A 22396-nucleotide genomic window follows, 5' to 3' on the forward strand; every position below is an offset into this window, starting at 1 on the left:
GATATATTAGAGGCTCATATCGTCACCATGGAATACAACCCAATTTTCTTTTCCAAGATTTGACCTACAATGGCACCGTCCATCTTCAAAAATTCCCAGAACTCCCCCCCGAAGCTTAAGTGCAGGTATGGAAGGCTTCCATTCGCCCAAGACGAGCCATTCTGCACTACATCGCCCTTGAACCCAAGGGAGACATGGTGCCACTGGATGATTCTGTGAAAGACGAACCCCAAGGACCAAGCTCAGGCTGTTAATTGCGACCGGACGGCATGCTGGGACTCCCGAGCGGTTGTCATGTAGCACCTGGGTCCATCACTTCGCACCAAGCCTTGCTGGCCTGCAGATGGTACCCCGGAAGAAAGTCTTCATTGACATATTTCTTTATCCCTGAGACAAAAAGGCCACTAGTCACAAGAGCGAAGGACATTCATGAATTACAGGGACAGGAACAAATCATCAATCCGTCCCAAGACCCTTTCTGTATCGCATTATACAGGGCAGGGCGATCTGTATCCCACGAACACCGATTCCCACTCATTGCATGCGACAGGCTTGCCTCCTAGTTCAACCCTTTTTGGAACATGGAGCTATCGAAGTACGATAATTACTTACCAATCAGGAAATTCACTGCCTCTCTGGCCTTCTTCATCAGATTGGTGTTCCAGATGCCCATACCAGGCATTCTAGCACGCCTACCATCAGACTCATCAACAGGAATGCTCAATGGATAAGCGACGACACTACAAAGAATGGACTCAACACTTTTTATGACTGCGAGTATGAGTATATGGAGATCATCATGAAGCCTGGCTCATCTTCTGCACATATCACAGCATAGCCCTGTTCTGAAGTTCCTCAACCATCTGGACAGACTGCTGGAGGTCAAGTTATACAACCTTCAAAACTTAGGCCCTATTCGCTTTCCATATGTGCCTAAACTCGTCATAAGAGACTTTTTTCTCTGTCATTGCCCTTAGACGCAATAAAGTGGGAATTCGAACTTAGTGCATCATCGGGGTTACTGCACTTCGGTCACTTCAGCTCCATTATCCAAAGTACAGAAAGGCCATAACGCTGACAAACTGGTCCCGCTATTGTCTTTGAGGGGTCTTACAATAAAGATGCGGATGAAATGACGTTTCTCGGGCCAGTATATAACTGCATCGAGCCAGGCTATTTCCGCTAACAGGGGAACAGGGAATTCGGAGTTTGTCATGTAAGCATTGCTCTACCTACAACATTTCAAACACTTAGCCTAGATATTCCTGCTAGTTAGTGTAGCCGATCGTGAACAGAGCAACACAGGGCGTGAATGTTAGAAACTTTAGCAAGGGGTCTTGGGTTGAGAAGCGAAAGAAACTGAATGGGATACCCAGAACATAGGTCAAGATCAATGAGCATCAAATATGCCTCCGAGAAAGTCTTTCTGGAAAGCATTTATTCTCTCCCATGCTGTCTCGAATGCTTTTCCAATAGGGTTTGGCACTACTGACGTGTTGGTTATGGATTGGACAGCTTGCTGATTTGCAACTCAATCTTGAAACATATTTCGCTATGACATGAAAGTTACGGATGTGGCTCAATGGAAAGGCTAAAATAATTAATGTTCGGCAAGCATATTTAAATAACGGAGTTTTCATCTTCAATGCCCTCTCCTCTTTTCCAACTTCAGCCCTTGAACCTTCACACACGCCATCTCGATTCTCGAAATGGCCCCCTCAGCTTTTCATCACTTTCCACAGCTCCCCTATGAGCTCCGCCTACAAATCTGGGAGTCAGCAATTCGGAAAATGCGTACGTTGAATTTCGACTCTTCAAGGTGGGACTCAGCTACCTCTGACATGGCAAACTGCTATTCAGAAATTGGCCAAAAGACGTTCAAAGGCATAAACTACGTCACGCTCAGCCCGGGGGGAGGTTGGAACCCTCTGGAATTTAGCTGGGAAAAGCCCCATCCCGCTAATCGATCCGCCTATCTTTGGCATGCCGGTCTTTGGATGGCCTGCAAGGAATCCCGTGAGGTCATGCAGAAATGTTGGTTTGGCCACCCCTGCGGCGAATACGATCAAAAAGAGGTGGATGAGCAGGTGAACGCCGGTCTTAGAAAGTTGTTCTATGGGGGCAGAAAGGGCCCGCGCGTGATTTGGAATGGGCGTCGTGAAGACGAGGGCTTATTTTCGCCCTGGCTCATGGCCGCATCCCTCGATGATATGTTTTGCATCAATCCAAGCCGCTGGTCAACTCTAGACGAGTTCAAACTCGCATGTTGGAGAAACAATACGGACTATGCTGTGGAGTTTGACCCGTATTGGACCTCCGAACTGTTGGGTCTCGAGAAATATCGACCTACTCATTCTTCATCACCCACCTTGATCCTCGTCATCAAGATCTTTTGCGGAATAGCAACCATGAACCCCCGACTGCCACCAGTAATCCATATCATGGACCGGTATTCCGGCTGGAAGAAAGTCAGTCCCGAAAGCCCCCCAGTTTTTCATGATTGCGAGCACGAATACATTCTGATCGACCCGAGCGACCCTCTTGCTTCGAATCGTCTTGCATGCCAAGCTCCTGTTCTGAGGTTCTTGGACCAGGTTGATCGACTACTCAAGAGTAGGTTGACCCATGAACGCAAAAGCTCCCATTTTGATTTCGGTGCATCCAAAGTTCTTCCTGAGGGACTGTCTGTTCGGAAGTTGGTACGCGTTATGGTCCGGCGTGATAAAGAGATGGTGCTCGAGGCCATAAAAGGCAAGGCCATGAGGGCAAAGGTGGACCGCCTAGCCTCGGTAGCTTCTTCAAATGGGAAAGCAGCAGGGCAAAAGCCGGCTGTACGATGAAGATGATAGTTCATATTGGATGTAGTGTTTTGCACTTTTTTTGCACCTTGGCCCCACGCTGCAGGATTCTGCATAGATTTCGTTGAGGAGTTTTCACTAAGGGATATGTGACGGAAACCTGATTCAGGGATGACAAGAGAGTCTTACTTTTGTACAGCGTCTGGAGTGGTCACTCATGAGGTTTCTGTTGGGGACAAAGGGTTCATATACAGCTTCTGTATGCGGTATCTGCGAGGTGACTGTGAGTGTACGGTCGGTCTCATGAGGATTTGGATCAAAGACCTCATTGATTGCCATGTTTCCTTCGAGGTTTGAATCAAACCATATTATTGGATGGTAACGGTTTCCAGATGCCCTTCTTCCAATCAACATCGCTTCCTGTTCGTAGAGACTTCTGAGATGAAACGACAAGTCATGCATGCATTCTCAGCTCTCTCGTGACCGAATTAGTGCTCGTTACCGATTCCAAATGACGAATAATTAATTGCAGCATTCAGGACTGAATAGGGAAGAGCGGGTTGCGACTCAATAAGAGCCAGACTGAGTGTAGCCCTACCAATCGTTTGGGCATCGACGATTCTGGAGATCTAGGTGAGGTCTGCTTGTGATGGGGGTTCAGTTCTACTGGCTCCCGGTGAATTAAACCTTGGGACTTTCACAGTCCAATGCCAATACGGAAATGATAAGGTGGACAGGCAATGGCCATCCTCATTGAACTTTGAGATAAGGTTTGAGGGAAACCTGAAATATGCATTACCTGTCCGTCCCTCCAATCATTCGCAATATCCAAGAAAGCTTATTTGAGGCACTGAATTACGCTGGTGAGTTTCATAAGTTAACCACCAGCCCCGTCATTGCCTCCAGAAATTCCTCTTGTTATATTTCTTTCCTTGTTATCTAGCCGTGAACCGAACACTTGAGAGACTGGCTACAGCTGGTACCCCGATCGAATTATGGAAACCTCATATTCCGCCCCTTCACCCGGCTACCTTTCGAGTTACGGCAATAAAATCTGGCAGGATGCTTGTTTTCACCGTAGGATAGATACAGAGGCATTCAATACATCAAGATGGACGAAAAGAGGGACCTCGGGCCCCTGGACTGCAGTTGTGAAACCGACGGCCCAGAGAATGGATCTGCCTACCTGTGGTAAGCAGGGCTCTGGACAGCATGCCAGGAATCTCATGCTGTTGTATCCAGACACTCGGAAAAGCAAGGCTGGTATGTCATTCAGCCAAGAACCAAACACCGCGACTTCATTATGAAAGATTGGTTCAGATTCGACGTATCTTTTTGTGACTCGCCAATTGCTCACAAGAACAGCGATTATATGCCCATGCGCTAGATCATTGGCGTCAACAGGGACATGTGCAGTATCATCGCAGAGTCATGGGACCCCTCGTAAAGGAATGGAAGCCGATCTCCATCCCTGCCGAAGACATTCAAGGTCAGATTAGAAACCAGAAAATTCGGAAGCTTGCCGTCAAATTTGACCCTGCCTGGAACGACGAGCTGGCACAAGCCGCCCATGACACCCGCGTTGCTCGATTCTCCACTCCACTGGCTTTTATGCTAAGAGTATTTCTCGATGTGTCACATCAGCAAACCTACATGCGAAAACTTATGGTGATCGACGATATCTCGCAGTGGAAGTCACTAATGCCTCGGGGTAGTCCCGTAAGAGCCTTTGATTGCGATCACGAGTATATCGAGGTGTACCCATTGCCTCTGGTGGCAGGGAAGTTCTCGTTTCGAACAGCCCCATGGATATCTTTGTGGATCATCTCAATCTCCTATTCGTGGCCAAGCTACAAAGGATTTGCAATATGGGTATGTGAACCAGCCTAGTGCTACCATGCAACACGTCCACATGCACTGGCACCGCTATATCGAGTGACGCACTCGCGTCATAATTTACAACGAGATGTCAACTGCATCGGCAGCAGGTGAGAAGCATGAATGAGCTTTCAAGCAGCAATTAACTTGAGTTTCGAGAGCTTGGAAGACTTCGGGAAGTAGAAGCTACTCTGTAAGGAAAAGAAAGCGTTCGCGACTACACCACAACTTCACGACAACATCAGGCTTTGGAATGTAGAACAGGATGATCGGCAGGGCTACCCTCAGAGCGATTCAGGCGAGGCGCGCCCACGCCCAGCACCGCCATGGGACCTGGCTTACACGACATCTACTCACGTGAGAAGGAACGGGTTAGGCCGCAATGCTGTCTCGAAATGATACTGATGAGTGGCCCATGGAGATCACGGAGATGTACAACAAGTACCTTCTGAATGACGCAGGGATTAGCATCGTGCCGTATGACGGGGACAAAGGCAACTAATCCACATGCAGTAGTTGGCTGATCATGAATTTGTTTAAAATTCCTACGCTGTAGTTTGGTAAGCCCAATGCAAAAAACTTCCATGACGGAATTCTCGATGTTTTCACCCCCATTTTCCTGAACGACTGTATCAACTGGAGGGCAAGCCTCCAACAAGAACGCAAACCAGGAGTCTGTGCGGGATACAATGAGATTGCCTGAGCACATGCGATGCCAGAATAGACAAGCACGAGGTCATCGTCTCTGGGGCGTGCGGCAAAATCAGGACCCCCTGCACTAGACAGACGATCAGAGCTGCGTTAGATATCTCCAACGCGAGCCAGAGTGATATGTATTCGATGTCCATGCATTATATGACCCAGTCACGTGCGAGGCGCGTGATGTGAGCATCAGCTGTCAGGTCTATCAACTCATATGGATGCAAACATAAGAGGGAACTGAGGGTCGATATGCGGCAGAATTCTCGACAACTGCATGGAAATGGAGAACATGGCATTCCTGAGAGGAAACGCAAACTTCGGTCATGCGCAGGCTAAACACGGTGGTCTCTGAATGTGGATTTTTAGAGACTTTATCGATCCTCTAACTTGGGGAGCATATCAATTACCCAGGCCATCAAAATAAGAGTTTCAAGTGTCTACTAAGTTAACTTAGACTTACCGCTACTCCAATGATAATTAATTCCGACACAAAAAATGAGCATCGGCTGTGCCAAGGTTTGCGGATGTCTTGAATCACTCAACCTTCGTAGCATACGATAGTGATGAAACACCGTGAAACGTATATACACCTTGACAATGACTCGCGGCTTAGTAGAGGCTACTCTGCAAACTTGACCACTCAAACCTTGAGCCTGTCACTTACACAACCACTGTGCTAAACCAGAAGTGTATTACTAACCTTATAACTGACTTATGAACTCAATGCCACTACCACCTTTTCCTTTAAGGCCGGGTAGAGAGTCATAATCTAGGTTTTCATGATATCAGCTTTACATTGTAGTGATTTGTCAGACATTTTGGTCGAATATCTAAGTTGTAAGCCAGATGTGTTATTTGCAGTTAAGACTTGTGGCTGAGAGCTTAAATCAGCACAGAGAATTTAGTTACTTTCGCAATAAAGAGTCACGCCACAGACAATGAGTCATCTCAAAACTCAGCTAATGTTCTTGGTCGGATATAAATAAAGTCGCCTCCCTTCTTTTAAGCCCAGCACATCTTCCACTTTCTGATCGTCTTCGCGTATTTCTACCAACATGGCCACAACCCGGTTGCTCCACAATGAGTCGCGCCACTTTTCACCCATTCCCGAACCTGCCTGTCGAAATCCGGCTGCAAATCTGGGAAGATGCATGTTTTGATTGGAGCTGTGGCCGCTCTGGTCTGCACTATATCAAATTGGATGAGAACCGGCAACTTGCCCCCCTGAACTGCGAATGGCAAACGACTGGTCCAAGAAACAGATCGGCATATCTATGGCACGCAGGTCTTTGGACTGCTTGCAAAGAATCTCGAAATATTGCTGCAAAGCATTGGAGTAATCAGGGTTGGCCAGATTTCCAGGAGAACACCAAGGATAAAAGTCTTGGTGATGTCATCGGGTTCGATACGTCATTTCCTCCTCCTGTTATCCTTCGCACAGGACTTATACACAGGAAAGGCGACTATGAACCCTGGCATCAAGTCGCTGATATGCACAGTGATATATTTTGCGTCACCGCTGAGTCATGGGAACCACTGGTCAGGAACTGGAAACCCCTTCATGTCGAGGCCGAGGATGAATGGGGGCGCCACTTTATTGAAGATGTTACCAACATCGCCGTTGACTTTGACCCGTCATGGAACCTGTTGCTCAAAAATTTCACCCCGGATAACCGCATCAAGGACTATCCTCCGGCTTTGGGCTTTTTAATCAGATTACTTTTAGACCAGGCCTATGACAAGGAACACAGGAAGAGGGTTCAACTTATCGATAGAAACGTTCTATGGAACGTCGATAATGAACGACTGGCTTGTCGTCCGATCTACGTGGATTGCAATCACGAATATTTCGAAGTACATTCCTTTGACCTCCAGTGGGATAGTCCACTGTCTCATTTTCTGTCCTTGCTCGATAGTTTGATAGGCGACAAGTTGACCAAGATCGAGTACGGAGAGCAGAGCTTCAAGTATTCTTTAAGCGAATCGGATTGGGAGCAGGACGATCGACTCTCTCCGGAAGTACTAGTAGGATTTGTTGTGAGGCGGGATAACCTGCGTCCACGGAACCTTATCAGATGATAAGCCAAAGAGCTTATCTTGGGCTATCGCGTAGGTAGCTTATGCTGCCTAAGCTCTGTGTTTTTGGTGGCTCTTTTTGAGCGAACAAATGTGGCACCTGATGTTTACATCGCGCGCCGCACAGCGTCAACGGGACCGTACCTGGTTATCTGGCTTTTCCTTCAAGGTTCAACTGTTGGTAAACGGCTTGGTCAATCCCCTTGTTCTAATGCGCCACACGAACCTAGCCCCATTGTGGCTTTACTGACGATGGATTCAGGAACCTCCCAACACACCATTGTCGACATGCTCGAACGACACCAGACCAAGTCTAGTGAACAGCATTTGGGAAATAAATCGGGATCTTCATTAAGTACTCAGTAAATACTGACGAGTTTATTAGGACACAAACGACTACCAGCACTCCCGGGGTGGCCATGGCCACGGGCGTGGTGGCGCTTCGCGCGTAAGTTCATTCTTTGACACTCTTGGATCAAATGACTAACTTGTGTAACAACGGAACTTCTCTAACGTAAGTGTAGTTATCCGAGTGGTTTCGGTTGTCGATTTTTTGACGTATATAAAGGATTAGTCTTCGACCTCCTCGCGTCGCCCTTCGGGGCAGCAGCAGCAACAGCAGAAGCCGGCAGCCGCTCCGGCGGCGAAGGTATTTCAAGTTCCAAAAGTCCCAACGCTCCCCAGCTGATGCTAATTGTATAATAGCCAAAACCTATTGTACGTTTTCCTTTCTACTTACTAAATTTGTATGACAAATGTAGTAACATTTGCACTCAGCCTGATTCTCGCGAAGTAAGTTTTTCAGAGCGCCAAGTGAACCATGCATGATGCTAATCAATGTCTTCTTTCTACAGGAAGCCGAGGCCCGAGTCAAAGTAAGTTTAGTCCGCGTCTTTGAGCGGCCGTATGGTAGACTAACCTGCGATAATACTGGGACGAACAAGCAACCATAACAAATTTAAGTATTGTATGGTCACGGTCATTGCTGACAGGAGACAACCAAACAGTCACATTTCAATAACATGAAGGTAAATTCACACTGAGCTCCACCACAGATGGTCAATGAACGATACTGATCAATTGTTTGTGACTGTAGAAGTACGGAAATGCCTACAAAGTAAGTCAATACTCCCTTCTTTGGTATACTGAGCCTCTCTGACTACGCGTAAGTGCGTTCTTCCAATCGGGCTACTGCTATTCATCATACGATGCTAGCAACTTGAACTACACGTAAGGCATGAACGGCATGAGTGGCCTTCAAGGCATGGGCATGAACAGCATGAGTGGCTTTGGAAGTGCTTTGGCTAAGGCTCCAATACCATGGCCATCTAAAACGTTCCATCAAAGAGTTGACCTGCTTCAAGCCATGGTCCTTCTGGATAGTACAAAAAGCAGTTGGTCATCACATAAAAAGCCTGTTGAATTAAGATAAACATAGTCGCCTTTCATGATTGCGCAGTGCAAACGTAAGAGTGGAAACTGCTGAGAAAGATGAGTAGCTACAAGGAGATTAGTATGAGTCTTTCCCATACATACGAACAGGCCAGATTTCGTAGAATCTAATAAAGTTTGCGAAATACAATAGGTATGCCTCAATGATCATGCCACAAGGGTACCAGATCTACCTACCTCAGATCCGGCCAAATATCCCCTTCTCTGTCCACCTCTTGGCCACAGTAGCAAGACATCCACCAAACAAGCACATCACACCACTGAAAACAGAAACCTGAAAGAATCCGCCATACTTGCTCACAAGAACACCATTCACAGGCGGACCGATTAAAGCTGCAAAAGAGCTAACGGCCAGCCCCATTCCCATATAAGTCCCATTGTTTCGCGGATCCTTTGACACGAGTGTGAAGGCTGCTGACACGCCGGAGATGATTGTTCCAGAACAAAAGCCAAACACCAGAGCATAAACCACCAAGGCTGCTGTGGTCTTTGCTTCGTTCATGCAGAGAATCACTACCCCGGTGCATAATCCTCCCAGAGCGTAAATGTTGAGTCTACCGTACTTATCTGCGAGTACTCCCGGAAAGATACGACCAAAAGTTGACGCAGCGTTCGTAATGGCGAGTAGATATGACGCCAACGTGGGATTGACACCTCGTGACACCGCGTAAGTCGGGATGAAGAAGAGCGGAGCAAACATGCCGATGAAGAGAAAGAACAGTGACCCTATCACAAGCAAATACAAAGGGTCCTTGAAAGGTGCAATTAAGAAGAACGAGGTCTTTATACTTGGCAAACGGGGTCTGATCGCGATGCATGAAAAGGACATGAGAGGTATCATGACAAAGCCCATGATGCGAATGGACCAGCCAAAACCAAGAGACGAATCGTTCAACATCTTTGACAATGCGATCGGAAAGACAACTCCGCCGATAGAGGAGCCTGAAACGGCTATTCCGAGAGCTGCAGCTCTTTTCTTGTCAAAGTATTGGGAAACGGCAGCGAAAGCGGGGATCTGGAGGAATGCCATTGCAGTGCCCATGAGAATACCTTGAGCAAGCATGAAATGCCAATATTCGGTGCATAAACTCGTCATCATGGTCGCAAAGACGTACGCAACAGCGGCTGGGCGAAGGACCTAAGAAACAATTAGCCTGAATCATCTCATGATGCGTTTGAAAACGTACCCAAGAACCATAACGATCAAACATGGGGCCACTCAAAGCCCCAACAGCGAATTGTATGAATGTCGAAATTGAACCGATCCAAGCGATTGCATCCTCTGAGTGTCCTCGAAGTTGGTGAGTCATGTAGTATTCTTGAAGAACGCCGAAAGAATTGGCGAAACCGAGGCATGAGAAGAATATGCAGGCTGATCCAGCGGCGACCAGCCACGCTTGGAGACCGCCATCTGGCGCATGTGAAAGATCAAGAGGGCCGCTAGCTGCTATCTTCTCCGCTTGGTCCGTATTGTTGCCGAAATCAGAAAGTGGCTGGTCCTGAAGCCTCTTGGTGTCGTCCTTATTGGTCATGATAAGGGGCAGCGAAAATGATGCTGAAGTAGTGTCTTGGTAAGAGATTCTTCAATCGAAGATCTCTGTGGCATGAAATATTCCTTATTCATATTTCCAGGTCCCATACTCCTTTTATGTTGAACAGGACGGCCAAGGAGTCAAGTCGCCTACTAGCTCCTATCATGCGTACATGAGGATTGGCCAATGACGATCTAACGGAGTCGGGATCGCACTCGGAGTTAGACCCGGAACCGGCAAATGGGCAACCATTAGCACCAGAAACGCATTTCTCACCACTTCAATTACACAATTCTCCGCATCCCAAGGCCTTCTCGCAAATCAACATCATCAGAGACCGCCAAAATGGAATCTGTGCGTCGACGACGAAGACCAGCTGTGTACCTGACTCTATTTCATTATATCAAGGCATGGCTAATGTTCTCTCAGGTCCTGCGATCTTTGCCGGAAGCGCAAGATGCGCTGTAACCGAGGATCGCCGTGTAGCAATTGCATGCGCGCAAGAAAAGGCGATTGCGTCTACGAGAATCCCCCTCCAGCTGAAAGAAGCACAACAGGTCAAGATCATGTCGCCGATACTGGGGGAGACTTCAATGCATTTCTCTCATTACCAACACCTGAAGATCTTGTCGCAAGCGCAAACTCTGGATTACCTGGTGTGAGTACAGGAGCAGCAAGCTCTTCAACAGGTGCGCCGACACCAGTCAGTCAATCGTCTGTTCAGGAACTCGACATCCTGCGAAACAGAGTGCGTCAGCTCGAGAGCCAATTATCATCAACCACTGCAGTACCATCGCAATCGCATGTCTCAACACCAGCTTCAACACTTGAAACCTCATCATCAAGATTGGGCGGAACGTTTCACCTGCACTCTCAAGGACAACATGTTGGCGCATTAGCAACGCCTCGAGCCATCTCTCACAAGTCGCGGTTCTTCGGGCAAAGCCATTTTGTCTGTGGATTACCATTGGTAAGGCGCGATACTTCAATTCGCATTCGCAGATGCTAACAAAGAATAGCTCAGAGACATTATAGAAGCAATTGACCAGTACGCAACTGAGACCTCAGGTCTTGTTGTCGCAGTTCAGAAGTGCAAGACTATGGCAAAGCGCATCAAAGCACTACGTGCGCCAGCATGGCCGACACTACTCACCACTGAATTGGCATCCAAAGCAGTTTGCGACAGTCTCGTCGAGTGTTACCTGAAAGGTGTAGAGAAGGTGTATCGTATACTTCACATACCGACATTTAGGAACAAGTATGATGCTCTGTGGACCGCTGATGTTGAGTCAGATAGGGACTTTGTGGCTCAGCTCAAATTGGTGCTTGCGCTGGGCGCGACGACCTACGATGACAATTTCTCGTTACGAGCCTCGGCCGTTCAATGGATATACGAAGTTCAGACGTGGATATCAGAGCCAGAGTTCAAATCAAGACTTGGTGTTCAATTTCTTCAGACAAATATTCTGCTTGTTCTTGCCCGGGAGATGGTCTCTGTGGGAGGGGAATCGTCCTGGATCGCATGCGGTTCACTCCTCAGGACCGCCGTGTCGATGGGTCTGCACAGAGATCCCGCACTGTTATCGAAAACTACCACAATGGCTTGTGAGATGCGACGAAGACTCTGGAACACGATACTGGAACTCTGCCTTCAGTCAAGTCTCTCGTCTGGTGGACCACCAATGATCACAGAAGGAGAGTTCGATACTGAGCCGCCTGGGAATTTTGACGATGACCAGATCATTATCGACGGTGCGACCCTTAGACCTGACAGCGTCTTTACTCAAGTTTCGACGCCAAGGGCATTGCGAATGACATTCGCGTCTCGTCTCAAAGTTGTCAAGCTACTCAATGACCTCAGGTCTGGCGAATCATACCAAGAGACATTGCGTGTTGATGCAGAACTGAAAGCTTCATACAAGGAAGCCAATCGGGTGTTGAAGGACTGTAAGAAGGGCCAAAACTCACCAACGGAGTTTGAGCTTTCTGTAGGTGACTTCATCATGCGTCGGTATCTCTGCGCACTTCACTTTCCTTACTATGGACTCTCTTTACAAGAACCGAGTTATGCCTTCTCACGGAAGATGACGGTCGAGTCAGCTTTCAGAATGTGGTCCACTGTATCCTCAGATAGTGCCGGCGGGGCAACCTCTCCAGACAAGCAACAATTCGCGCGTCTCGTTGCATGCAGCTCCGGGTTCTTTCGGCTCTCAGCATGGCAGTCCAGTATTTTACTCGTCCTCGAACTGAGGAGTACGGTTCAAGAGGACGACGGCTTTTCCTTGGCACCAGTACGACCAGACTTGTTGAACGTCATGGAGGACTCGAAATCATGGAACTTGCGAACCATTGAAGCGGGCGAGACCAATATTAAAGGCTATCTCATGCTGTCGATCTTGATGGCACAAATCAAGGGCATCATGCGACACTTATCCGAAACTGAGATCGTTGAGTCCATAGTGAAAGCTGGTGAAGAGGCGATGCAAGGCGCATTGGTAGTGTTTGAATCGCTTCTGGCTCAATTACAACCTGAAGGTACAGAGATTCAAGATTTACAGGAAATTGATCTTACCTTTATGGATGACTGGGATTCTCTGGTGAGTGCGTTGCCCGAGATGTTGAATCATTGCTGACATTGACAGATGGTTGACGATTTTCTTGATGATGGAGTTTCGGATCCGATGGCATGGATATTTTGATCTTCTCGAAACACATACTGTATTCAGCCGAAGTTGTAACGTACTCAGGGAGTACAGATGGTGGATTATGTCGTAAGATTTGAGTGTCAGTGGTTCTGGACACCACACGCAAGCCATAGAGCTGAGCGTTTCTTCACAACGGCGCTGGGCGTTATTCTATATGACATTGTCTAGAGAACCTAATTAATGGATAAAAATTATATGTCAGTTTAAAGGTATGAGTTGCATGCGTGGTACGTCGGTGTTGCGAGGTTCTGTTCAAAGCTTGGTCGGGGGTCACTGAGGTGGACGGTGATAATGCATAACAGCATAAATCAAGTCCGACGAGTACTCGTGTTATCGCACCATCAGCGATACACAAGAAAGAATTTATGCAATGGGCTCCACAGCAGTGAAGTTTATGCATTTAGTGCATGTCATGGCAATAGTGGTTTCGGCGAGACAAGTCAAATAACCTTCACTGAAACGCATCTTGAATTACTTACTTCATTCAATTGACTGCCCCTCCAAGCACATGGTATTGTTTCTTATTCATTTGTCTCCAGTTACACGCTGCTCATTAGTGTCTGCCAGTTCACAGTGAATCTGCATAAAAGAAGTGTCCCACCTTTCTCTCAATTGGTCCAATCGCATAACAGCACCAAAACCTCAACTCCAACAACACTGGTTCATCCATTTCTCAACAGATCATCAATGCCAGACATCACAGATGGCAAAAAGAAGAACTGGATGGCGTTGGGATTGCTCCCGCCAGGGCTTGAACCTGAGACCTTCGCATTACCGACACTCGGGTTGAAGTATTAGTACGACGCTCTAACCAACTGAGCTACGGAAGCCACCAGTTTTGATTGGTGGATAAGGTCTCACCAGAGTTCACAAGCTTGCTGTGGAGTTGGGACGAGGCAGATGTAGCTGATCTCACAGATTTGTATTGGTTGTGGACTTGCCAGCACCGACATCGATGGTGCAATCGTCACCTTCACATTCTCATGAACCTAGATGCCCAGCCAGCAATTCACGGGCAAAGTCTCATTACGGTTGAAGTACAGCTAATTAGGATTACTGTCATGACTCAGAAGTTTCGAGAGCTCAAATGGATAAGAGACTGTAAGACTTGGTTGAGGACATCACTGGGGAATAGAAACATTTAAAGCACCAAATCGTATTTCAGTTGTCTATAAGTATATGCGATAGATCTAGCACAAATTACATATGGGTGAAGTAAAAAGTCCACCATCCATCCACCTCCTTCCTTCAAACAATCACACCATTAAACCATTTAGAGCATGGCAAGAGCACCAACGACGGCAATGATACCGGCAGGGACAACCTGGGCGGCACCAGCAGTGACGACGTGAGTAGGGGTAGTAGCAGGAGGAGCACCAGCGGGCTGGGTACCGGCAGGGGGGTTGTAGGCGGGAGCGGTAGCAGGCTTGGTAGCAACGGGAGCAACAGAGCAAGCAGTGGGGGTGACAAGAGAACCCTCACCGTTGAAGGGAGAGTAGCCAAGGCACTCAGAGTAGGTAGCAGCGCAGTAAGCCATGTTAGCGTCAGCACCAGTGCGGCACTTGTTGTAGGCGTCGGAGCACTTCTCAGCACAGTCCTTGTTCTCGGCGGGAGAAGAGGGCTTGGGGGGAGCATAGCCAGTAGGAACAATAGGCTTGGTGGTGGTGAAGTGGCAGTCAGGGACGGTGACGGTGCCGGGAGCAGTGACGGGGATGGTCTTGTTGCCGTAGGTGAGGGTGGTGGCCTCAGGGCAGTAGGTGGTGACAGCGGTGACAACCTCAGTGGTGTAGACAGCAGTGGGCTTTCCACCAGCGTGGCAAGAGGTAGGCTTGACGAACTTGCCGCTCTCCCAGGGGTTGTAGTTCAGGCAGGCAGCGTACTCGGCAGCGCAGGTAGCCATGTTGGCGTTGGGGGCGACACGGCAGTCATCGTACTTGTCAGAGCACATCTCAGCGCAGTCCTTAGCGTGAGTGGGCTTGGGAGGAGCAGCATAGCCGGTGCCGGTAGCAACGGGCTTGGTGACGGTGCAAGAGCAGTCCTCGATGGTGAGGGTGGTGGCCTCGGTGACGGTGTAGGTCTTGTCGCCGTAGGTGAGGGTGGTGGCACCGGGGCAGTAGGTGGTCAGGTGAGTGACGACCTCAGTGGTGTAGTGGACGGTCTCGTTGGAGGGAGGAGCATAGTGGGGGGAGGCGGTGGCAGCGCCGATGAGGACGCTGGCGATGGAGGCGGACTTGATGAAACCCATTTTGAACGATTTTGGTGCTGGTATAAGCTTAAGCGAATGTAAGTGTTTTGAGAGCACGAAAAAGTTGGACTGTAAACGAGAGTGTTTTGTCGTGGATGGGATGAGAAAAAAAAAAGAGTAGAAGTCAGTAGGGGATGGGGGTTTATAAAGCTGTCTTCGCCTCAGCTGAGGTGAACGTTACTACCGATGCCGAAACCGATCGATGCCCAGAGTCCACTCCCGTCTAGCAAATTGCGGGGATCAGGAACCACCAAAAAGCTCGTGTTTATTTACAGCAACAGGTTTTCAATACGAACAAGTAATTTACCATCTCAATGGGTCCGGAACTCGGCCACTCCTCGCCAGCCTCATTGGTCCTTGCTATACGGCTCGCCGAGGAAGCGGGCGACAAGCGGCAGGGATTATCCCGTGTGCTATACGACGAGTCATCTCATCCCCTTTCCCCCTGCGCTAGGCTAAACCGTAGTACCGTACCGTGCAGTACCTGCGCTAGCTCGACTTATTCTTAGCGCCCAGCTGATGATTTATGCTTCCTTGATTTGTGGTTAAAAAGAGAAATCTTGGTTCTTGTCAGCCTCATGATTTTCATGCTTTAAATTAACCCTCGTAAACAGTGATCTTCTACTTTATTTAGATCAAGCAATTTAACCTTGTCGTGTAGCCAACACCTCCACTACGACATCATCACTACAGACTACCTACGAAGCTACAGAACTTTGCTGGAATATTGGGTCTGCCGGCTTATCCGAACGAGACTAGCGTTTTTGGGTTTCATCTGGTGTTGCCAGCCCCTGGATGGATAATTCAGCGGCGGGAGAGCGTTTACGAACGATTGGATGTAAAAGTCTCAAACTTCATGATTGGGTGAGACACGTTGTGGCTTTCTGAGCTGATACAAGTAAGCTTACTAGAACTTGTTGAATCAGTAAAAATATATTCCGGCCGTATCTGCTCCACTGATCTACTGGCTCTTTTCTCGTGCCATTTGCCTGTCCAGCAATTCCTTTAACTCGCCAGTGCAATCTTCTTGGCCCATGAAGACTTCAACCATCGTGACGCCTTCGCTATCCTGTACCACTTTCGAGTCCAACGCCGTTCTCAATTCTGCGAATGTCTTTGCTGAGAAATATCGCTTCGATGCATCTTCTCGGCTCAATCCAAACAGCCCAAGGGCATGTTGGTGGTTCCACGGCGAAATGTCGTTGTAATCCGCATTCCTCCCGTGAATGGCCCGCTCAATTGTGTATCCGTTGTTGTTGATGACGAAGATGATTACGTTGAGCTTTTGCTTGATCATTGTGCTGATCTCTTGGGCAGTCATTTGTAGACTTCCGTCGCCGATAAACAGAACTGCTCGCTGAGAACCTTGCATATCCCGTTGGGCTAGCGCTGCACCGAGCGTGGCGGGGAGCATGTATCCGATTGATAGCCATGTCACGCATGTGAAGTAGCTACAGCCTTGGGGAAGCTTGAAGGCCTTTCCGCCAGTCGCAGCAGTACCAGTTTCGGTCAGAACAATATCGCCGCGACGGAACATGGGGTTCACGTAGTGATAGAACTGAGCTTGGTTGAGAGCGTCCGACGGCGAGGGCTCAGCTGGCGCCTTTGTCGCGATGGCAGGACTTTCAATCTTGGCAAGTTTTGAAGAGTCAAACTGGCTGACGATCTTTTGGAGATACTGTCGAGGGTCCACGTCGCGAATGACTTCACCAGCAATCTTGATCTGACTAGGCGAAAACGAAACCGTCACACTCTCCTCCGGAATCGCCTTGAAGATGCCAGTGTTGATGTTGCTCATGTGTGGACCGAAGAACAAGATCAGATCGGAAGACTTGAAATAGTCGTGCGACACCTTATCTCCGTCGTCGGCCAGGTATACGCCATGGACGTTGGGCAACTCCTCGCTGATGAGACCTTTTCCAAATGCCGTCGTCCAGGTTGGCCAATTAGTAGTATTGATAAGCTTGTTGATCTCGTCAATAGCGCCGATACTGCGACTCTCGCCGTCAACATAGATGAGAGGCTTGGTAGCAGAGTAAATACGCTGCAAGATCTTGTCAACCGTCTTCGCGCCGATCTCAGCAGTGGACGGCGCCGGGCGGATAACAGGCCTCTTCTCAAAATTAGCCGTTGAGACCTGCATTGAAACCAGATCATCAGGGATCTGCAGATAAACCGGTCTCTGATGGATCATGGCCTGCTCAATAATCCAATCGATCTTATCAGCTGCAGTCTGCACATCCGTCAAACAAGTCTGCGCAGCAGTAACATGTCGATGCATCTCTGCAAATCTTCCATACTCTCCGTCCAAGAATGTATGGTGCACCAAGGCCCTTGCACTCTGGAGGGTTCTTGATGGTGCACCGACGATGTGGATGACTGGTGCTCGTTCAGAGTAAGCACCGGCGATGCCATTGATCGCTGAGAGTTCGCCTACGCCGAAAGTCGTGATCACAGCGCTGAGACCTTGAATACGAGAGTACCCATCTGCAGAGTATGCAGCGTTAAGTTCATTGCAGTTTCCGATCCAGTTGATACCAGTCGGTTTGATGTAGTCCAGCAATCTGAGGTTATAATCGCCGGGAACGCCGAAAATAGAGCCGATCTTGAGTTGCTTGAGACGCGTGAAGAGATACTCCCCGAGGGGGACTGTTGCTTCCTTTGTATGTGTCATATTGTTGGTAAATGTCGTTCTATGTCTATAATGTAGAGGAATAAATGTTGAAGTATGAAGTGTCTTTATATATCTTGAAGAATCAGGGCGTCGATGACATCCCCGCGTTAATCCGCATCTTGACGCCTTTGATTGCCGGGCTCACATTCCAAATCAGGAAAAGTAGCAGAAACTCCATGTGTAGCCGGTCCGTCACCTCTTTTGCCGAGGCAGGCCTTCTGTGGGGAGTTGAAGTTATACCCAAAGTGGTAAGTTAAGGGGCGTTAGGGATGGAACATCATTGATCCTTGATGCCCGCCGGCGTCGCAAGGTAATTGATGGGACACCAAAATATCAACCATGATAAGTCTTCCAACCCATCTGAGATATTTTCTAGACAAAATATTACAAGGCAAGCCATTATATAATAAAATGAAGTTAAGAAAGAATAGTCTAGATAAAATAAATGGCTGTTTTCTCCAGTCTTGATGTAGAAAACTGGGCTGATGAACGTTGAAGTGAGTGTACAGGGTAAGCGGGGGTCCTCTGATAACGACCCAGCGTTGGCTCAATTTCCAGTCACGCGTGACCACTAGAGACATGACAAAGGGCGTCGAATTCATTATCGTGGCCTGACACCAGACTTTACACCGTAAGTATGCGGTTGCCGGCCGCCATTCGACTAACGCTATACCAAATCACCACAACGTCAAAGTTGCTCTCCTCATTCTGTAAAAGGTCCCTTTTCCTTATCGATACCGATAAGACAGGGATATCGATAGGGCTGACTTAACTGACCTCATTAATTCCAAGACAAGGATAACAGACGTATTACTTTATGAAATTGAGTAGCGCCTGTGGACCATGCTAGCGATATTGTACATCTATAATTAGCATTAAGGAATAACTATCTGAGATTTTACTCGACAGCCTTGCTGGCTAAATGAGCATGGTGGTTCGTGTCCAGGTGCTACCCAATTTCGTGAATTGATCTGTTGGTGGTCACGGTGACCCAACAAGGCTACAGTTCGCACTCGTCTCGTAGAACTTGTAAAACAATTGTTATTTTAAGTAGAGAAGAAAATTGCAGATTTTACGCGTGCTCGCCCCTTGCATCTGGACAGCTCACCAGCAAGTGGGGGGGTTGAAAAACAATGCGCGTAGACATGGATGGATGAGCCTTGATGGGAAGATATCCAGTAAAGCTAGCTAATTCTTACAGGTGTTATTAAACACACTGCAGCTGTCTAGTATCGATGATATTGTATGCCATCACCGTCGACATCATTATTAGGCATATCATATTATAAGTTTGCTGGAAATAATGCGACTGGACCTTGAAGAGAGACTCAGGCGGGGGACCGTTCATATAGACGGCTCCTGTGGCTTCATTTATGGCAACATAGTCATAATCCCCTCGCCTCGTGTGGATGGTATATCTCACAGTTCTAGTGGATAATGTCGGCACCGAACTAAAGCACATTGTTGAGAAGAGAGTCAATTTGACCATGCAAAAATGTAGTGCTAAGTCAACATGATATGTATTGGGTTCAGAATCACTATCTAACTGAGATGCAATCTCAAGGCCATGGTCAGCTACTGACTTGACAATCCTCTTAGCATTCCCACTTTGAGATTGGTTGTCTTGACTTGAGGGATATCTACCTCGTCGTTTGTAAGGAAAGTCCCTCTAGACGACAGCAATGTGAGCCTTGGCAGCATCTGGCCGTGTTTCCAGCAAGAGTCCATCGGAAAACACTTCCGCCGGAAGCTTTCCGACTGTTGATCTTTAGAATACTTCAACACCAAGACGAATTCAACCATTGATATGGCTTCTCAATGTGGCCTCCTCTCGAGTGCAGTTGATGTGAAGCAAATGCAAGCCACTGGAGAAACTTCTGGTCGCCGAAGAGATAGCTGAATGTTTTATGATGACAATTACTTCAGAAACGTCACTGTAGCTGTGCTGTGAGATGCAGCCGTCGGTTAGCTAGCCAATACCGTTACAAGTCACACCAACCTCTTGCAAAAGCTAACTGCTTATAGGCATACATCGACACATTTCTTGTTTCAGCCAAGAACTAATCTTTCTCAATTCAGGACGGATAGTGACATCAACATGCACCACCTGGTTGGTTACTCAAGTTCTTGCAGATCATATTGCCGTAAGCAGTAAATTGTAGAGAGACATGCATGAACTATTCATCGTTCTTAAACACGCAAGATATACGGTCTTCGAGATGAATGGTCAGCTCGGCAATCTTATCTATTCCATCTGTATGGCCTTGTCCCACTTTGTCGAGTTCAGGCGAAACGTCAACCCTACTGCGGGGTAGCTTCAACCTTATTCCGCTTCGGCGTCCAGATTCACGGCCCGAGACCAAAACCGACTCAAACACTACAAACGACTCTTTACTATACCAACCTTCAGTATAGTGAGATTGAGTATATAAGAGACCATGAGTTTACAACAAATCATGGAGCATCAGCTCGATAATTCGACATTATCGAATACAATGTACTCTCTCATGTCTCCAGCTGTTTTGCTGGGATCTCTTTTCTTCTCATTTCTGGCTGCAGCGAATTCTTCTATACCACAAGTTACTCTTCAAGGATATGGATCTTTTGCCGGTACAAACATATCCAAAACTTTGCTCGGAGACAACCTTCCCCAACCCGTCAATGCCTGGCTTGGAATTGACTATGCCGAGCAACCCGTAGGCGACAGACGCTTCCGTCCTCTCCAGTCCCAGCCCCAATCTCTCAAGGGCGTACAGAACGCTACAAAATACCGATCTGTTTGCTTGCAGGATCGCATGTATCCTAACCCAGACGAACAAGACGAAGCATGCTTGAACTTTAATGTCTTTCGAACCCCTGGTGTGCCGCTCAGCAAGAAACTACCAACGCTGGTCTGGATCCACGGTGGTGGTTTTGCATCGTTCTCAGGACGAGACTTTGATGGCGCTTCTTTCGTTGCTTCTTCTGCTGATCCGGTTGTTGTTGTTACGTTCAACTATCGCCTCAATGCGTTTGGTTTCCTACCGAGCAAGCTCTTTGAGCGCGAGGGGCTCCTCAATCTTGGCTTGCAAGACCAGCGCTTCTTCTTGCAGTTCCTGCAGAAACACTTGAGCTCGTTTGGAGGAGACCCTCGACAAATCACACTTGGAGGCTTATCAGCTGGTGCACATTCAACGGCATTCCACTACTTCCATAACTATGGCTCTGATAAGAACAAGCCTCTTTTCGCGCGCGGCATCCTTCAATCTGGTTCAGCGACAGCTCGATCGTTCCCAGGTCCCGACTATCCCAGATACAAGAAAGACTTCGCAGGCCTGATGAAGTATATCAACTGCTCCACCGACGTTGACGACAAGGAGCAAATGGGTTGTCTGCGCAGTGCGTCTGCAGAAAAGATCAGGGAGTACTCGGCAAAGGCATATGAGGATGCTAAAGATCAACTGAACTGGCCTTGGCAGCCGTCAATTGGAGGCCCATTGATCGAGAAAGCGGGATCTAAGAGTGAAGAAGAGGGCACGTTCCACCATCTTCCCATCATCACGACCTATACCTCTGATGAAGGAAAATACTACACGCCCGGTGACCTGGAAACCAACGACGACTTTGTTCAATTTTGGCAACGAATCAGTCCTGGTCTCAACATCACTGATCTCGCTCTCATCAATGAGCTATACCCAGACCCCGTAGCATACCCCGACTCCCCATGGGCCGGATCTCCGAATAGCACTCAGTACAACCGCATCTCAGCTGCATGGTCCGACATGGCTTACATCTGCATGAGCCGCCACACAGCAGTCACTACATCGAGGGCAGGAGTTTCCACATGGAGTCTTCATTTCAACACTCCTGACTTTCCATTGGTTGCGCAGTCATGGAAGGGAATTCCTCACGCCTCTGATGCTGCATACATCTGGAATGACCCTCATGTTGCTTATCCTGAGACTGCGCGGATTTACTATCGGTATATCAACAGTTTTGTCTTGACGGGTGATCCTAATAAGATGAGATTGGATGGGACCGTGGAGTGGCCGCAGTATAAGGCGGGCGAAAATGGGAATGGGTATGCGAAACAGCTTCTCGTAAATCCTGGGAACTTTACTGTTGTGGAGGAGGACAGAGGTCGGGGAAGGCAGTGTGAGTTCTGGAATGATTCTGAAAGAGCTGGTCGCCTCTACAAGTAGACGTGGTATAAGGCAGAAAGTTCGTTGAGTTATCTCGGCGGTTAGTGTACTTCAAAAGGAATTGCAGCCAGGAGGCGAAGGGGGGGATTGAGTCTATGCCCTGTCTACCAGTACAAAGGACCCGTTGAAACCATCAAAGCACTATCATAAAGC

At 48.1% G+C, this 22396-nt stretch overlaps 8 protein-coding genes and 1 non-coding gene across 9 annotated transcripts; 5 read left to right on the top strand and 4 right to left on the bottom strand.

Moving 5' to 3' along the window:
• Positions 1-1709: 1709 nt before the first annotated feature.
• On the top strand, positions 1710-2840 carry FOBCDRAFT_245303 (uncharacterized protein; the record flags this gene model as incomplete). Its single annotated transcript, XM_054707570.1, has 1 exon — positions 1710-2840. The coding sequence occupies one exon, from the start codon at positions 1710-1712 to the stop codon at positions 2838-2840; it is 1131 nt and encodes a 376-aa protein (XP_054563545.1).
• A 1069-nt stretch (positions 2841-3909) lies between these two features.
• On the top strand, positions 3910-4737 carry FOBCDRAFT_245304 (uncharacterized protein; the record flags this gene model as incomplete). Its single annotated transcript, XM_059610672.1, has 4 exons — positions 3910-3949; positions 3995-4125; positions 4203-4571; positions 4657-4737. 4 exons carry the CDS (start codon positions 3910-3912, stop codon positions 4735-4737), a joined length of 621 nt encoding a protein of 206 aa, XP_059466238.1.
• A 1670-nt stretch (positions 4738-6407) lies between these two features.
• FOBCDRAFT_324419 (uncharacterized protein) lies at positions 6408-8895 on the top strand. The gene is made up of 9 exons (XM_031192769.3): positions 6408-7403; positions 7840-7902; positions 8029-8103; positions 8160-8171; positions 8232-8246; positions 8309-8329; positions 8399-8482; positions 8551-8571; positions 8625-8895. The coding sequence occupies exons 1-7, from the start codon at positions 6459-6461 to the stop codon at positions 8405-8407; spliced, it is 1140 nt and encodes a 379-aa protein (XP_031031615.3). The 5' UTR covers positions 6408-6458; the 3' UTR covers positions 8408-8482; positions 8551-8571; positions 8625-8895.
• A 189-nt stretch (positions 8896-9084) lies between these two features.
• Positions 9085-10438, bottom strand: FOBCDRAFT_148563 (major facilitator superfamily domain-containing protein; the record flags this gene model as incomplete). Its single annotated transcript, XM_031192770.2, has 2 exons — positions 9085-10044; positions 10094-10438. The coding sequence occupies 2 exons, from the start codon at positions 10436-10438 to the stop codon at positions 9085-9087; spliced, it is 1305 nt and encodes a 434-aa protein (XP_031031616.2).
• A 331-nt stretch (positions 10439-10769) lies between these two features.
• Positions 10770-13325, top strand: FOBCDRAFT_233732 (uncharacterized protein). The gene is made up of 4 exons (XM_031192771.3): positions 10770-10818; positions 10868-11408; positions 11458-13035; positions 13081-13325. Exons 1-4 carry the CDS (start codon positions 10784-10786, stop codon positions 13135-13137), a joined length of 2211 nt encoding a protein of 736 aa, XP_031031617.2. The 5' UTR covers positions 10770-10783; the 3' UTR covers positions 13138-13325.
• A 554-nt stretch (positions 13326-13879) lies between these two features.
• FOBCDRAFT_t261 lies at positions 13880-13973 on the bottom strand. The gene has a single exon. It is a non-coding gene; the product is annotated as a tRNA-Ile (tRNA).
• Positions 13974-14283: 310 nt separating this feature from the next.
• On the bottom strand, positions 14284-15247 carry FOBCDRAFT_233733 (uncharacterized protein). The gene has a single exon (XM_031192773.3). It carries the CDS (start codon positions 15089-15091, stop codon positions 14417-14419), a length of 675 nt encoding a protein of 224 aa, XP_031031619.3. The 5' UTR covers positions 15092-15247; the 3' UTR covers positions 14284-14416.
• A 1054-nt stretch (positions 15248-16301) lies between these two features.
• On the bottom strand, positions 16302-18136 carry FOBCDRAFT_233735 (thiamine diphosphate-binding protein). Its single transcript, XM_031192774.3, has one exon. The coding sequence runs from the start codon at positions 18060-18062 to the stop codon at positions 16350-16352; it is 1713 nt and encodes a 570-aa protein (XP_031031620.2). The 5' UTR covers positions 18063-18136; the 3' UTR covers positions 16302-16349.
• A 2421-nt stretch (positions 18137-20557) lies between these two features.
• FOBCDRAFT_147370 (Alpha/Beta hydrolase protein) lies at positions 20558-22243 on the top strand (the record flags this gene model as incomplete). The annotated part of the gene is made up of 1 exon (XM_031192775.3): positions 20558-22243. One exon carries the CDS (start codon positions 20558-20560, stop codon positions 22241-22243), a length of 1686 nt encoding a protein of 561 aa, XP_031031621.3.
• Between the last annotated feature and the right edge of the window lie 153 nt (positions 22244-22396).

Source organism: Fusarium oxysporum, chromosome XI (genome assembly GCF_013085055.1).
Source record: "Fusarium oxysporum Fo47 chromosome XI, complete sequence".
Classification (NCBI taxonomy): Eukaryota; Fungi; Ascomycota; class Sordariomycetes; order Hypocreales; family Nectriaceae; genus Fusarium; species Fusarium oxysporum.

Excerpts from the sequence above, each read along its gene's own strand:
- FOBCDRAFT_233732 (XM_031192771.3), top strand. The coding sequence starts at position 10,784 with ATGGAATCTGTGCGTCGACGACGAAGACCAGCTGT. Across the intron at positions 10,819-10,867 it reads CGACGACGAAGACCAGCTGT|GTCCTGCGATCTTTGCCGGA; the intron begins GTACCTGACTCT and ends ATGTTCTCTCAG. Across the intron at positions 13,036-13,080 it reads TGGATGACTGGGATTCTCTG|ATGGTTGACGATTTTCTTGA; the intron begins GTGAGTGCGTTG and ends TGACATTGACAG.
- FOBCDRAFT_233735 (XM_031192774.3), bottom strand. The coding sequence starts at position 18,062 with ATGACACATACAAAGGAAGCAACAGTCCCCCTCGGGGAGTATCTCTTC.
- FOBCDRAFT_324419 (XM_031192769.3), top strand. The coding sequence starts at position 6,459 with ATGAGTCGCGCCACTTTTCACCCATTCCCGAACCTGCCTGTCGAAATC. Across the intron at positions 7,404-7,839 it reads GACTCTCTCCGGAAGTACTA|GACACAAACGACTACCAGCA; the intron begins GTAGGATTTGTT and ends CGAGTTTATTAG. Across the intron at positions 7,903-8,028 it reads GGCGTGGTGGCGCTTCGCGC|TCTTCGACCTCCTCGCGTCG; the intron begins GTAAGTTCATTC and ends ATAAAGGATTAG.
- FOBCDRAFT_233733 (XM_031192773.3), bottom strand. The coding sequence starts at position 15,091 with ATGTGCTCTGACAAGTACGATGACTGCCGTGTCGCCCCCAACGCCAAC.